The sequence below is a fragment of the Peromyscus californicus genome, unplaced genomic scaffold (genome assembly GCF_007827085.1).
Source record: "Peromyscus californicus insignis strain IS unplaced genomic scaffold, ASM782708v3 Scaffold_15__1_contigs__length_86483966, whole genome shotgun sequence".
NCBI lineage: Eukaryota > Metazoa > Chordata > Mammalia > Rodentia > Cricetidae > Peromyscus > Peromyscus californicus.
This window is the reverse complement of record NW_026294447.1, coordinates 71,804,059-71,817,367: the sequence shown is the minus strand read 5'-3', so window position 1 is coordinate 71,817,367 and position 13,309 is coordinate 71,804,059. Positions and strand designations below refer to the sequence as shown.

General features: G+C 45.2%; 1 protein-coding gene across 3 annotated transcripts in view; it reads right to left on the bottom strand.

Annotated features, from left to right (window-relative positions):
• Zfyve1 (zinc finger FYVE-type containing 1) overlaps positions 1-13,309 on the bottom strand; it is a 55,778-nt gene that overhangs the window by 21,386 nt on the left and 21,083 nt on the right. For all 3 annotated transcript variants that reach the window (XM_052739367.1, XM_052739366.1, XM_052739368.1), the window contains exons 3-4: positions 7,039-7,543; positions 1,740-1,954 (exon numbers count right to left, since the gene is read on the bottom strand). In XM_052739367.1, the coding sequence (XP_052595327.1) occupies positions 1,740-1,954; positions 7,039-7,543 (720 nt within the window). The remainder of the gene's footprint in view (positions 1-1,739; positions 1,955-7,038; positions 7,544-13,309) is intronic.

Sequence of the window (13,309 nt, the reverse complement as noted above, 5' to 3'; positions counted from 1 at the left end):
TTGTCTCTCCAAGAGCTCAAATGCTAGCACTGCCTCAAGACCCTGCTCCCTTCCTACCACCCACTGCCCTGGCCTGAGAGCATGCAGCACAGTGTGCACAGAGCGAACAGCAGAAAAGTGGTATACTCAAAGAATGAGCTGATGACTTTAGTACAAAGAATAGTAAATTAAAGTGTGTATACGGAAGATAAAAGATTATGTTGAAGCCAGGTGGTGGTGGCACACGCCTTTAGTCCCAGCACTCGGGAGGCAGAGCCAGGCAGATCTCTGAGTTTGAGACCAGCCTGGTCTACAGAGAGAAACCCTGGTTCTAACTCAAAAAACAAACAAACAAATAAGAAAAGATTATGTTGAAGTCAAAGAATTGATGGAAAAAGACAGAACAGAAAACACACACACACACACACACACACACACCAGAATATTAAAATATTTAAATAGAATTACATACTCAACTACGTGAAACTTCATGAATGATGATCACTGTTAAAGTATAAATATACAGCACTGAGCAGCTTGACAGCTGGGGCCAACGAGAGCAGTACACTTCCGGAGTACAGAGGCAATACACAATGCAGAGATCACCTGCCCAGATAAGGCCCAGAAGACTGTACACACACACACACATACACACACACACACACACACACACACACACACACACACACACACACACACACACACACACACAAAGACCAACACATACACATACACACACACACACACACACACACACACACACACAAAGACCAGCACAACCAGGCCCCATGGCACACCCTATAAACCAGCACTTGGGAGTTAGAGGCCGGAGAGACAGGATCATCGTCAGCAAACAGCAAATTTGAGACCCTGTCTCCGAGAACAGCCACCTGTAGCTCAGTGGTTAAGAGCAGGTACTGCTCTTGTGCGGGACCCAAGTTTGGTTCCCAGCATCCACAACAAGGGGCGGCTCACAATTGCCTGTAACTCTAGCCCCAAGTGATCTAGTGACTCCTTATGGCCTCCAGGGGCACCTGCACTCATTCATATGCATATGAGTAATTAAAAAATAAAGCTTAAGGGGCTGGAGAGATGGCTCAGAGGTTAAGAACACCGACTGCTCTTCCAGAGGTCCTGAGTTCAATTCCCAGCAACTACATGGTGGCTCACAACCATCTGTAATGAGATCTGGCACCCTCTTCTGTATACATTATAAATAAATAACTCGGAAAAAAAAGCCATAAGGAAACCTATTGTCATCTAACCCAATTTAAAAAATATTAAAGGACTGGAGAGTTGATTCAGTGGTTAAGAGTACTGGCTGCTCTTCCAGAGGTCCTGGGTTCAGTTCCCAGCACCCACATGGCAGCTCACAACTGTCTGTAACTCCAGTTGCAGGGGATCTGGCACCCTCACAGATGGACATGCAGGCAAAACACCAATGCACATAAAAATAAACAAATATTTAAAATAAAATAAAATAAAATAAAGCTTAAAAACAAAACCAACCGCTAGGCGAGCAGTCTACTGTGCTACAAGCTCCTGCCCGTTTATCAACTGTTTGACTGACTCAAGATTCCTTCCCATTGGAGCTCCTGGCAAGCTGAAGGCACATGACAGGTGCAACCTCCACTTGCACATCCTCTTCTGTACCGACTCTTTCTAGCCCAGGCTTCCAAGCACCTGCACTAAGAGTACTGGAGGACCGAGCATTCTGCTGGCATCCTCATGAGAAGTACCCAGGGCCCGCGCCAACTGACCTTCAGGGCTTTGAAGATGACCCCTGGGTGCCGGGGAGACCTGGTGGTATTGTTCTCTAGCAGATGCTCCAAAGCGCGCCGAAGCCCAGAGAAGTCTGTAGGGGGATTGTATGTCCTCGTCCCCTTGTAATGAATGGAGCTAAAGGCTTCGGGGAAGCGGCCCAACTTCCTGAACCGGTCCTGGATGAGCTTCTCGGGTGCCTCTGAGGGGTGATCTGTGCAAGCAGAAACAGGCATGTGGGCAATGAGTGCCTTCCTGAAAACAAGTTACCTACATTTCACTGTACAAGTAAGATAAACTTTACTTCGCACTTGTAAAGCACATGTTTAGAATTATAGCATTTGTTTGGTTCTGACTGGAAAGGAACAAGGAGAGGGCATGGGTATCTCCTAAGCTGCCACTGATTACATGGGTATATGATAAACTGCCTTACACACTGTGGTATGATGTGCGCTTGTCTGGATGTATATCATAGAAGAATCTTGAAAAGGATTCAATGGATGAGAAATGTAGACGTGTAAGCATAAAAGGAAAGCCTGTGCCTCCCAACTCCCACATGTTCCCCCTTTCTGCCACACTTACCTTCATCCATACACAGCTTGCTTTGTAATCACCTGCTACACTAGACACTGAAGAAGCACCTGATTCTTTTTGTGAGCCTGTAGATAGACTTAGCCAGTTGTCTACTAGTGAGCATTTACAATTTTATCCTTCGAGAAGAACTCTGGTCTTACACAATGAGGTTGCAAAGCTGTAGCAAGCTAGCAATGCGGGGGGAGTGGCTTACAGACAGGCTCAGCACCTCTCCAGCAGCCATAGGATGGGCAGAGTCAGTACACTTTTTAGAGGTAAGATACTTTGGCTTAACTTCCTTTAACATTTTAATAAAGTCACTCAAACACTGAAGCCACATCAGTTCAAATTTAAAGGGATAGTCATTAAATAGCAGCCTTCGTAATTCTTCATTTACTCCCTACACCCAGCTCATGCTGAGATCTGAAAGAATTGGTTGGAAGTGTTAGTTCCTGCCTTCTCCCAAAGCAGTCCAGGAACCTGACCTGGCCACTTCCCTTCATCCCAATATCTCCTCCACATGCCTTTCCTTGAGCATGCAATCACTGCTCCCAAACGAATTCCTTCTGCACACCTATATGTAGAACAGAATCCAGGCAGGGCATTCCTAAAATGAATACCTAACTCAGAAATGATTTCAACACTGTCCTAACTTGATTTCTATTGCTGGTCAAAAGCAACTTGGGGAAAAAAAAATGTGCTTTTTTACACAGCTTAGGCCCACCTGCATGGGGACAGTACTGCCCACAGTGGGCTAGCTCTCCTTTATCAATTAGCAATCAAGAAAACAGGGGTTGGGGCTGGAGAGATGGACCAGTGGTTAAGATCACTGGCTGCTCTTTCAAAAGACATAGGTTCAATTCCCAACACCTACATGGCAGCTCACAATGGTTTGTAACTTGAGTCCCAGGGAATCTGACACCCTCCTCTGGCCTCCTCAGGCATCAAGGCATGCATGTGGTGGATAGGCATACATATAGACAAAACACCCATACATATTAATTTTTTTTTCTTAAGAAAATATAGGCTGCAGAGATGGCTCTTGGTAAAAGCAACACTGATTGCTCTTCCAGAGGTCCCAGGTCCAAATCCCAGCACTCACATGGTTGGCTAACAACCCTTTGTAACCCCAGTTCCAAGAGGATATGATGCCCTCTTCTGGCCCCCACAGATACTACATGCATGGTGCACAGATAATATGCAGGCAATATACCCATACACTTACAAGTCAATCTCAAGAAAATGCCCATAGACCAATCTGATCAAGCCAGTCCCCCAACTGCTGCTCCCTCAGACAACATCGGGCTTTGTCGAGTTGACTTCTGGAACTAACCAGGAGAACATTTCAGATCTCAGACTTTCAGATTCAGGATGCTCCTCTCACAAGACTTTGCAAACATCCCAAAATCCAAAACCTCCGATCTAACTTCTGGTCCCAAGCATTTTAAATAAGGAATATTCGACCTGTCATTCATTTTCCTATTAAACTCCTACCTAGCACTCCTCTATCCAGAAAAGCAGCAAGATCAAACAGGAATCTGAAACTAAACAGCTCTGAGACAAGAAAAAGGCAATGATCAATTTGCCCATTTTTTGGCACACCTCTACCCTGCTGTCCTTGCTCTGTATTAAGGCTTCAAGAAGCCTTGTTGCTTCACAAAAGGGTCTGGATTTCAGAATTCGAAGACCTTGGTTCAACACCAATTCTGCTAGGACCGCCTTGGCTATAGATTGCAAGCAGTTCTCTGTGCTGTCATTTGGGGCTGCTACACATAGCACAGTACAAGGCACAGTGCAGCGCAAAAAAGATGGCTTCTGGAGACTGGTTATTTCAAAAGCCTGAGCTGACAAACCTTGCCCTTAAGGCTGTAAAGACCCAGAAAGACTTGGGACTGATCACAGGAACGATCCAGAGTCAGCATTCCTTGTTTCCTTACCTTATCTCACAGTCATTTCTATTTAGTCTCTTCCTTCACTCTGGAAGGTCATGACTCACTGGAACCAACAACAACAACGGGTCCCAGGTCCATCAAAACAACCTCCCTTCTGGTCCAGCCTGGCCACTGCCTTTTACCACCACTGTCACGGCTACCATGGAGACTCCCCAACTCAAGGCATGCTCCTCTACTTGTTCCTGAGGACGGGAAGTGGTGCTCTGAAATACAGATCTGACATTATATAGGTCTCTGCCCAAGATCCTTCAGAGAACTGACCCAAGGCCACCCATGGTCGGATCCTCAAGTACAACTCCCTCTAACACAAGCTGGCTATGCTTCAGATGGGCACAGCTCTTCATTTATCATTTGACACACATCTGTGCAGCAAACATCTGGGCTCTTTAATACACATGCAGCAGCAAACAAGGTAGGCAATTTTCTGCCTTCATGCTGTTTCCATTCTCATAAAAAACATCAAAAAAATGAATAAGCGCACACAGGGTGACTCCAGGTGAGCAGAGTGCAGGTGAGCAGATGAGTATGACCGCACCAGGGTGTGGGAAGGACCACATCATGGGAAGAAGAGTCAGGAAAGGCTCGGCCCAGATGAGAGACAGACGGTAGCTGGGGCAAAGTGGTCCGGACAGACAGAGAGCATATGCCAAGGTGAGGACACAGAAAAGGTTGTATAGCTAGTGAGGACAGTGTGTGTATGTGTGCGTGTGTGTACGTGCGCACCCACGTGCATATACAAATATATATATAAAATGTACACATGAATACACACACAGACACAGAGTGAGGAGAGGATTGATCAGCTAGTGGCCAGACACATTGACAGGGGTTAGACAGAACACCACATTTAGGAGTTTAGATTACATTTGTTTTTTGGTTTGTTTGGTTGGTTGGTTTGGTTTGGTTTTTCGAGACAAGGTTTCTCTGTGTAGCTTTGCGCCTTTCCTGGATCTCACTCTGTAGCCCAGGCTGGCCTTGAACTCACAGAGATCCGCCTGCCTCTGCCTCCTGAGTGCTAGGATTAAAGGCGTGCACCACCACTGCCTAGTGATTACATTTGTTTTTATTTTTTTGTTTCTGGAACAGGGTCTCTTTGTTTCTGCTGGCCTCAAACTTGAGCTCCTCCTGCCTCAGTTTCTTGAGTGCCAGGATTACAGGCATATATGCCCATCTTCAGCTACTGGATTACTTTTTTTTCTTGGCTTAGTTTACATTTTGATGTAACTGAAAGCAAGCAGGAATATCACAAGCTTGGGTATCTAAATTATAAATGAAGCTTTCATTTCAAGAGAGCCCTCTGGAAGGCAGACAGAACACATCCAAGGGCTGATGCTGAGTTTAGGAACCTGCTGTAGAAGCAGCTGCAGTTCCCAGCATGCAGCTGCTCTGGGAAGCTCCGAGGGATTTGCCCCTCCCAGAACATGCTCTTCCCCTCTTTTGCCTATCCAAGACTCCACTTGCAGACATTGCTTCCTCTTTCCAAGACCCCACTAAGATGCGTGGTCCTCCTCTCCATTCCCACAGCTCCAGTGCTACACGTGCTACAAAACCAAGAACTCCAGTCTCTCCACTTAGACTGAGGGTAGGAGATTTGAGCTCTACACTTCATTGTCTAGAACATGATATGGGTACTTTCTTGGCTGAATAAACAGATGTGACCAGTATAACTGTTTTAGAGGTCAGACTACTCACCCTACCACAGTGAATGACTATTGTTGCACCTGGTAACATTGCTCCATATTTCTCAAAGAAACAGAGACAATAAGATAACTTACAGACACACTCACCACATGCACCCACATCCATTCCATTCTCTCCTGTGACACAGGTGAACTGTCACGATCTTAAGGCCATGCCCTCCACCTGAGCGTCCATCACTCCAGCCGTTTCTGTTCTTTTCTCTTTCATTTGAATTCTGAGGCAGACAGGGCCGCCTCACACTTACAGCAGCAGCTCTGCTGCCTCCCAAGTGCTGCCATTACAGGGCTGTCAGCACACTTTCCTTGTCTTTTGCCGTGCTCAGGGTTCAACCAGCTCCTCCAGCATGGAGGTATCTGGTCTCTTTCTTGTGTTTACCCCTCTCTAAGGAATCATCTCATCAGTACACCAATATCTTAAATGTCTAAACACTTAAAAAGGGAAATTCTTAGAAATTCCACGTGAGCCATCAGCTACTACTTTATGGTCCTACTTTCCCCTATGAAACTCTTGGAAAGAATTCATTTAACATACTCACAACCTTAATAGTGACAGTGACAATGTCTGTGTGTCTGTGTGTCTGGTTTTTCAGACAGAGTTTCATGTAGGCTATGCTAGCCTCTGACAGAATGGAGCTAAGGATGGCCTTGAACATACCACTCCTCCTACCCCGAGCTCTGGGATGCCGGGCCTCCAGGCATGCGCACCGTATCTGCCTATCTTTTGCTGCAGTGTGACAAGGTCTCACTGTGTAACCCAGGTTGGCTTAAAATTCGTAATCCTCCTGCCTCAGGTTCCCAAATACTGGAATTACAGGCATGCATCCCTCTGCCTGACTTCTAGTCTCTCTTGATCCTACTCTGATCAGACTTTCACTGTCAGCGTTTCAGGGAAACAGAGCTGATCCCAATCTCCCAGGATCTCTAGTCCACTAGCATGTCTTAATCCTCGCCAGAGTTGATTACTCCAACCTTCCTGGAACATGTTCTCAGTCTTTCTGGGCATTCCACCATCACCATATTGCATCCCAGAGGCCACAAAAAGGTCGGTCTGTGACACAGCACTGTCTACTCACCAGAACCCAGAAGTTGCGTGTGCACAGTCTCATGGAAAATAATAACTGCAGGGCCCAGGGTGGATAAGGGGACATCCAGGCCACAGCGTGCTGTGGTGGCCTTGAGTTCCTTGGTAAAGTGCTTCAAGTAAGCTTCCGAGGCATCCCCAAGGAATTTGAAGAGGTCATTATGTAGGCGGTCTGCATGAGTTCGATAGATGACCAGGTCTGAGATGGCCAGGACCTTCAGCAGCAGCCGTGTTCTCTGGCTTAGATTCACGGTGGCCCCCAAGAGTCCTTCTGTGTCTATCACTGCTACTTTATAGACTGGGTCATAGGCTGCCCACACTCCCACTGTGCAGGACTCCTGAGCAGGGGAGGTTTTGAAGACTTCTCGGCCATAGAAGAAAGTGTGGTTGAGGGTATGGGACTTTCCATCACCAGTATTTCCAAAAATGGAAACCACCTTGAGATGCTGATCAGGCTTACAGTCCAATTTCCTAATAAAGTCCTCTTCATTTGTTACCTTCAAAAAACAAAAACAACAACAACAAAAAAAAGACAATAAAATATGGAAACTGAAAAACTAACTCCTATAAGAAACAGAGATGCTTCCCAGGGTCAAGGCCTTCCTGACTTGTAGAAGTGGAAGGAAAAGGAAGGACCAAGATGACAGCTCCACCCTTAGCAAACAGCTCACGGACCCTCTGAAGCTTCCATCAGTGGAAGAACTTGGCAGCCATGAAAGAGCCAAAACCGGGGGCTGGTGACACAGCCTGATGATTCAAAGTATTTACTGCTCTTGCAGAGGACCCAAATTTGGTTCCCAGAACCCACATTGAGAGGCTCCTGCCAGGCGGTGGTGGCGCACGCCTTTAAACCCAGCACTCGGGAGGCAGAGACAAGCGGATCCCCGTGAGTTCAAGGCCAGCCTGGGCTACAGAGTGAGTTCCAGGAAAGGCGCAAAGCTACACAGAGAAACCCTGTCTCGAAAAAACCAAAATAATAATAATAATAATAATAATAATAATAATAATAATAATAATAATAATAATAATAAATACATTCTGAGAAGGAAAGGAAGAGGAAAAGGAAAAGCACCAAAGCTACCAAAGCTACACAGAGAAACCCTGGGGTGGGGGGTGGGGGAGACTCCTAACTGTCTGTAACACTAGCTCCAGGGGATCAAATGCCTCTTCTGGATTTCATGGACACCTGCATTCACCTGCACTCATACACACACACACACACACACACCTGAAAAATAAAAATTTAATGAAAAGCTAAAACCATAAAGTTCTTAAAAGAAAACATGTTAATTGTTGGGTTCAGCAACAGTTTCTAAAAAGAAAGATAACAGTTTAAGTTAAGACCATATGCTGTAAAGCCCCAAGACAGTGAAAAGATGAGCTGGCTCAGTGGTTAAGAGCACTGGCTGCTCTTCCAGAGGACTGGGCTTCATTTCCCAGAGCCTTATCTTGGCTCACAATCATCTGTAACTCCTGCCTCAGGGGTTCCAATAGCGTCCTCTAGCCTCTGCAGGCATCAGGTATGCATGTGATATAAATACATATATGCAAGCCAAACAGGCATACACACAAAATAAACATAAATTAATGCATCATTTGTTGTTGTTGTTGTTATTTACTTATCTATTTGTTTGTTTATTTATTTATTTATTTATTTGTTATGTATATAGAAGAGGGCACCAGATCTCATTACAGATGGTTGTGAGACACCATGTGGTTGCTGGGAATTGAACTCAGGACCTCTGGAAGAACAGTCAGTGCTCTTAACCGCTGAGTCGTCTCTCCAGCCCTAGTGCATCATTTTTTAAAAGAAGCCAAGAACGTGAATAGGTATTTCTCCAAAGAAGATCTGCAAGTGGCTGCAAGTACATGTAATCTGCATAACACCACTCACCACCGGAGGACCCCAGACCAAAACCGTAACCACAGCACTCTTCCATCCAACAGAATGGCTATGCTCAAAAAGGCATTAACAAGTGTTGGCAAGCCGGGCAGTGGTGGCGCACGCCTTTAATTCCAGCACTTGGGAGGCAGAGCCAGGCAGATCTCTGTGAGTTCGAGGCCAGCCTGGGCTATAGAGTGAGATTCAGGAAAGGCGCAAAGCTACACAGAGAAACCCTGTCTTGAAAGAACCAAAAAAAAAAAAAAAAAAAAAACCAAGTGTTGGGAAAAACAGAAATTACAACCCTGCAGGAACACAGAACATGGTCACTCTAGAAATAGTGCAGCACCGACTAAAAAAGTTACGTTGAAGAAAACAGGTATGGTGGCTCATGCTTGTAATCCTACCAGGGAGGCTGAGACTGGAAAATCTTAGGTTGGAGGCCAGCCTGAGCTACATCAAAAAATAACAGAAAGGCTTATTTTCCAATTTTGTGTGTGTGTGTGTGTGTGTGTGTGTGTGTGTGTGTGTGTGTGTGTGAATGTACAAAAGGAAGGAAGAAGGGAGGGGAGATTAGAAGCAGGGGAAAGCTGGGGGCTAGACAGATGGATCAGAGGTTTAGAGCACTTGCTACTTTTTTTTTTTTTTTTTTTTTTTTGGTTTTTCGAGACAGGGTTTCTCGGTGTAGCTTTGCGCCTTTCCTGGATCTCGCTCTGTAGATCAGGCTGGCCTCGAACTCGCAAAGATCCGCCTGCCTCTGCCTCCCGAGTGCTGGGATTAAAGGCGTGCGCCACCACCGCCCGGCTAGCACTTGCTACTTTTACAGGACCCAGGTTCAGTTCCCAGCACCCACACAGCAGCTTACAACACCCTGTAACTCTAGTTTCAGGGTTCCACTGCCCTTTTCCAATCCATGGGCACCAAACACGCATGAGGTGCACAGACATACATGCAGACAAAACACCACACATGAAATCACTTTAAAACATAATGCAGGAAAGATTATGTGCAAGATTCCATGACTCAGAAATCCTATTTCTAGGTTTATATCCAGCAGAAATGAAAACATACATCCACACAAAACCTCTCTGTATGTTATATAGCAGCATTATCCATACCAACCAAAAAGTCACTACATCCCAGATGCCTATCAACTGATGAATGCGTGAACAAAACGTGGCACATTCCCACAATGTCCATTATTCAGCCATAAAAAAGGATGAGCTCTTTCTTTTCCATCCATTATTGCAATTACAACTATATTTCCACCTTTGAGGCATTTCTTGAATGTGTCCTTCCTTTGACCCGATTCTGTAGAAATTTCTGGGGTATCTGTACTGCATGTGGGTGCATATACACCGTGGCACACCATGGAGGTCAGAGGGCCACCTCAGCTGTCAGTCTTTGTCTCACCTTGTTTCTTATCTCTGCTTATGCTGGGCTCACTGGCCTGCAGGTTTCCAAGGATTCTCAGGTCTCTGCCTCCATCTCACTGCGGCAGCACTGGCATGGCAGTGGAAGGACAGATGCAGGACAGAAACACACTACCTCACCTGCTGTACATGGGTTCTGGGGATTTCAACTCAGATCCTCATGCTTGCACGCAAATGCCTTACCCACTGCGCCGATTTGGCAAAAATATTCTTTTGTTGTTGCTGTTTTGTTTTGTTTTTGAGACAGGGTCTAACTGTGTGGGCCTGGTTGGCCGGGAACTTACTATGTAGACCTATCTGGCCTCAAACTCACAGAGATCTGCCCACCTCTGCCTCCCCGAGTGCTGAGATTAAAGGTGTGTGCCATCACGCCCAGCTAAATTTTTTTATTATTATTATTTTTTTATGTGTATGGGTGTTTTGCCTGCTTATATGTCTGTGCACTGTGTGCGTGCCTGGTGCCCTTGGAGACCAGACGAGTCAGAGCCCCTGAGGTCGAACTACAGGGAGTTGTGAGCCACCATATGCTTGCTGGGAACTGAACCCAGGTCCTCTAGAAGAGCAACAAGGGCTTTTAACTACTGGGCCATCTCTCCAGGCCCTATTTTTTTAAATTACATTCTATTTATTTTTTGTTGTTGTTGTTGTTGTTTTTGTTTTCTGAGACAGCTCAGCTGTCCTAGAACTTGCTTTATAAACCAGGCTGGACCTCAAACTCACAGAGATCCACTGCCTCTGCCTCCCTAGTGCTGGGATTACAGGTGTGCGCCACCGCTGCCCAGCTTTTACATTCTATTTGCGTGTGTGTGTATGTGTGTGTGTGTGTGTGTGTGTGTGTGTGTGTGTGTGTGTATGTGTGTGTGCACGCCCCAAGTAAACTATGGTGTACATGTAGAGATCAAAGGACAACTTGAAGTACTCAGCTCTCTCCTTTCACTATTCAGGTCTCAGGGATCAAACTCAGGCTGCCAAGGCTTAGAGACAAGCACCTTCAGCTGATGAGTCTTCTCTGGGACTCCTGTTTCCAATCACAACTGTGCAGGTACCCCTTTCTAGTCTTCCTAAGTCTTTGCTCACTGAACTTCCGAAGGGGATGAAAATGCCACGGAGAGACTTCAGAGTCCATGGCTGGAAAGTAATATGCACTACATGGTATAATGGCCAATGATCTGAAGCTCAGGTGGGCTTGTGACCCATACTGCTTCTGTACTGACCTGTTTTGATTGCTTAGAAAAGCCTGAGACTAGCTTTGGAGAGGAGTTACCCATCTGAAGGATTCTGCTGGAAAAATGTATCATAAATCGTTTCAGCTGGGCGGTGGTGGCGCACGCCTTTAATCCCAGCACTCGGGAGGCAGAGGCTGGTGGATCTTTGTGAGTTCGAGGCCAGCCTGGTCTACAGAGCAAGATCCAGGAAAAGCGCAAAGCTACACAGAGAAACTCTGTCTCGAAAAATCAAAAAAAAAAAAAAAAAAGAAAGAAAGAAAATACTAAAAAAAATCATTTCAATTACTTTTTCAGTGAGGAAAGTGATTATGAGGCATAGTCACTAGACTAGATTCATGCTAGTCTTTCACCTAAATCCCACCTACAACAAACCTTTTACTGAATTAGAAAAATGTATGTAATTAACGTGATCACATTTGTCTTAAAGTAAGTGCTTTCCAGTTCTAATTAAAGAACTTACAATATTTTGTGGTACAAGGTATTTTTACTTGTAAACCAATACTCTATAAATATGTTTATGGAGTAGACAAGTGACGTTTTGCACACTTCTATCATCCCCTAAACTGTAACTACAGATGCTAAAACAAAAATATTATCCCTGTAAAAATAATAAAAACTTAAAAGGGGCATAGTTGTGCATGCCTATAATCTTATCATTTGAGAGGCTAAGACAAGAGGCTCACTGGTTAGAGACCAGTTTGACCTAAGATGTTGGAAGTTTCAGGCTAGTCTGGGTTAAAAAGTGCAAGTCTAACTCAAAAAATAAATTATATGTGTGTGTATGCATGTTATATATGTATATACATGTGTGTATGCATGGGTGTATACATGTGTATGTACACATACGTGTATATACTTATATGTGTACATGTATGTATATACATGTGTTAGTATGTATATATGTGTGTGTGTATATGTATGTATGTATGGCAAAGTAGCTCACTGGAACCAGGCATAGTAGTGCATGCTTTTAATCTCATCACTCAGGAGGCAGAGGCAGACAGATCTCTGTGAGTTCAAGGCCAACCTGGTCTACAGAGTGAGTCCAGGGAAAGGCTCCAAAACTACACAGTGAAACCCTGTCTCGAAGGGGGGGAAAAAAAAAACGCCCCCTCCAATTAAAATAATAAAAAAGTAAACAGCTATCAATATTTGATCAGTATTGATTTCACATGCTGGGAAAAACAAAAGAACTAAGTACCAGCACATAATAACATGATTACAGGAAAATGAGATTAAATGACAAGAACCAGACAGAAACAGCCACATATGATGTGACCCATTTATATCAGATGTTCAGAACAAGCCAATTCATAAGTCAGGAGGTAGATTAGTGGCTGCCAGCAGCCGGGAGAGGAAGACACAGGGAGAGGCTGTTAATGGGGACAAGGTCTCTCTCTGCCTGGGGTGACGACAATGTTCTGGAATCACATAGTGTCCAGGGTTGCACTGCTTTATGAATATACTAAAGGCACTGAATTCTCTAGTTCACTTATTTATTTACTGATTTCACTTGTGGGGCTGGAGATCAGACCAGGCATGGGCTTTCAATGAACTGCACACTTTAAAAGATCAATCTGAGCCGGGCGGTGGTGGCGCACGCCTTTAATCCCAGCACTCGGGAGGCAGAGCCAGGCGGATCTCTGTGTGTTCGAGGCCAGCCTGGGCTACCAAGTGAGTTCCAGGAGAGGAGCAAAGCTACACGGAGAAACCCTGTCTCGA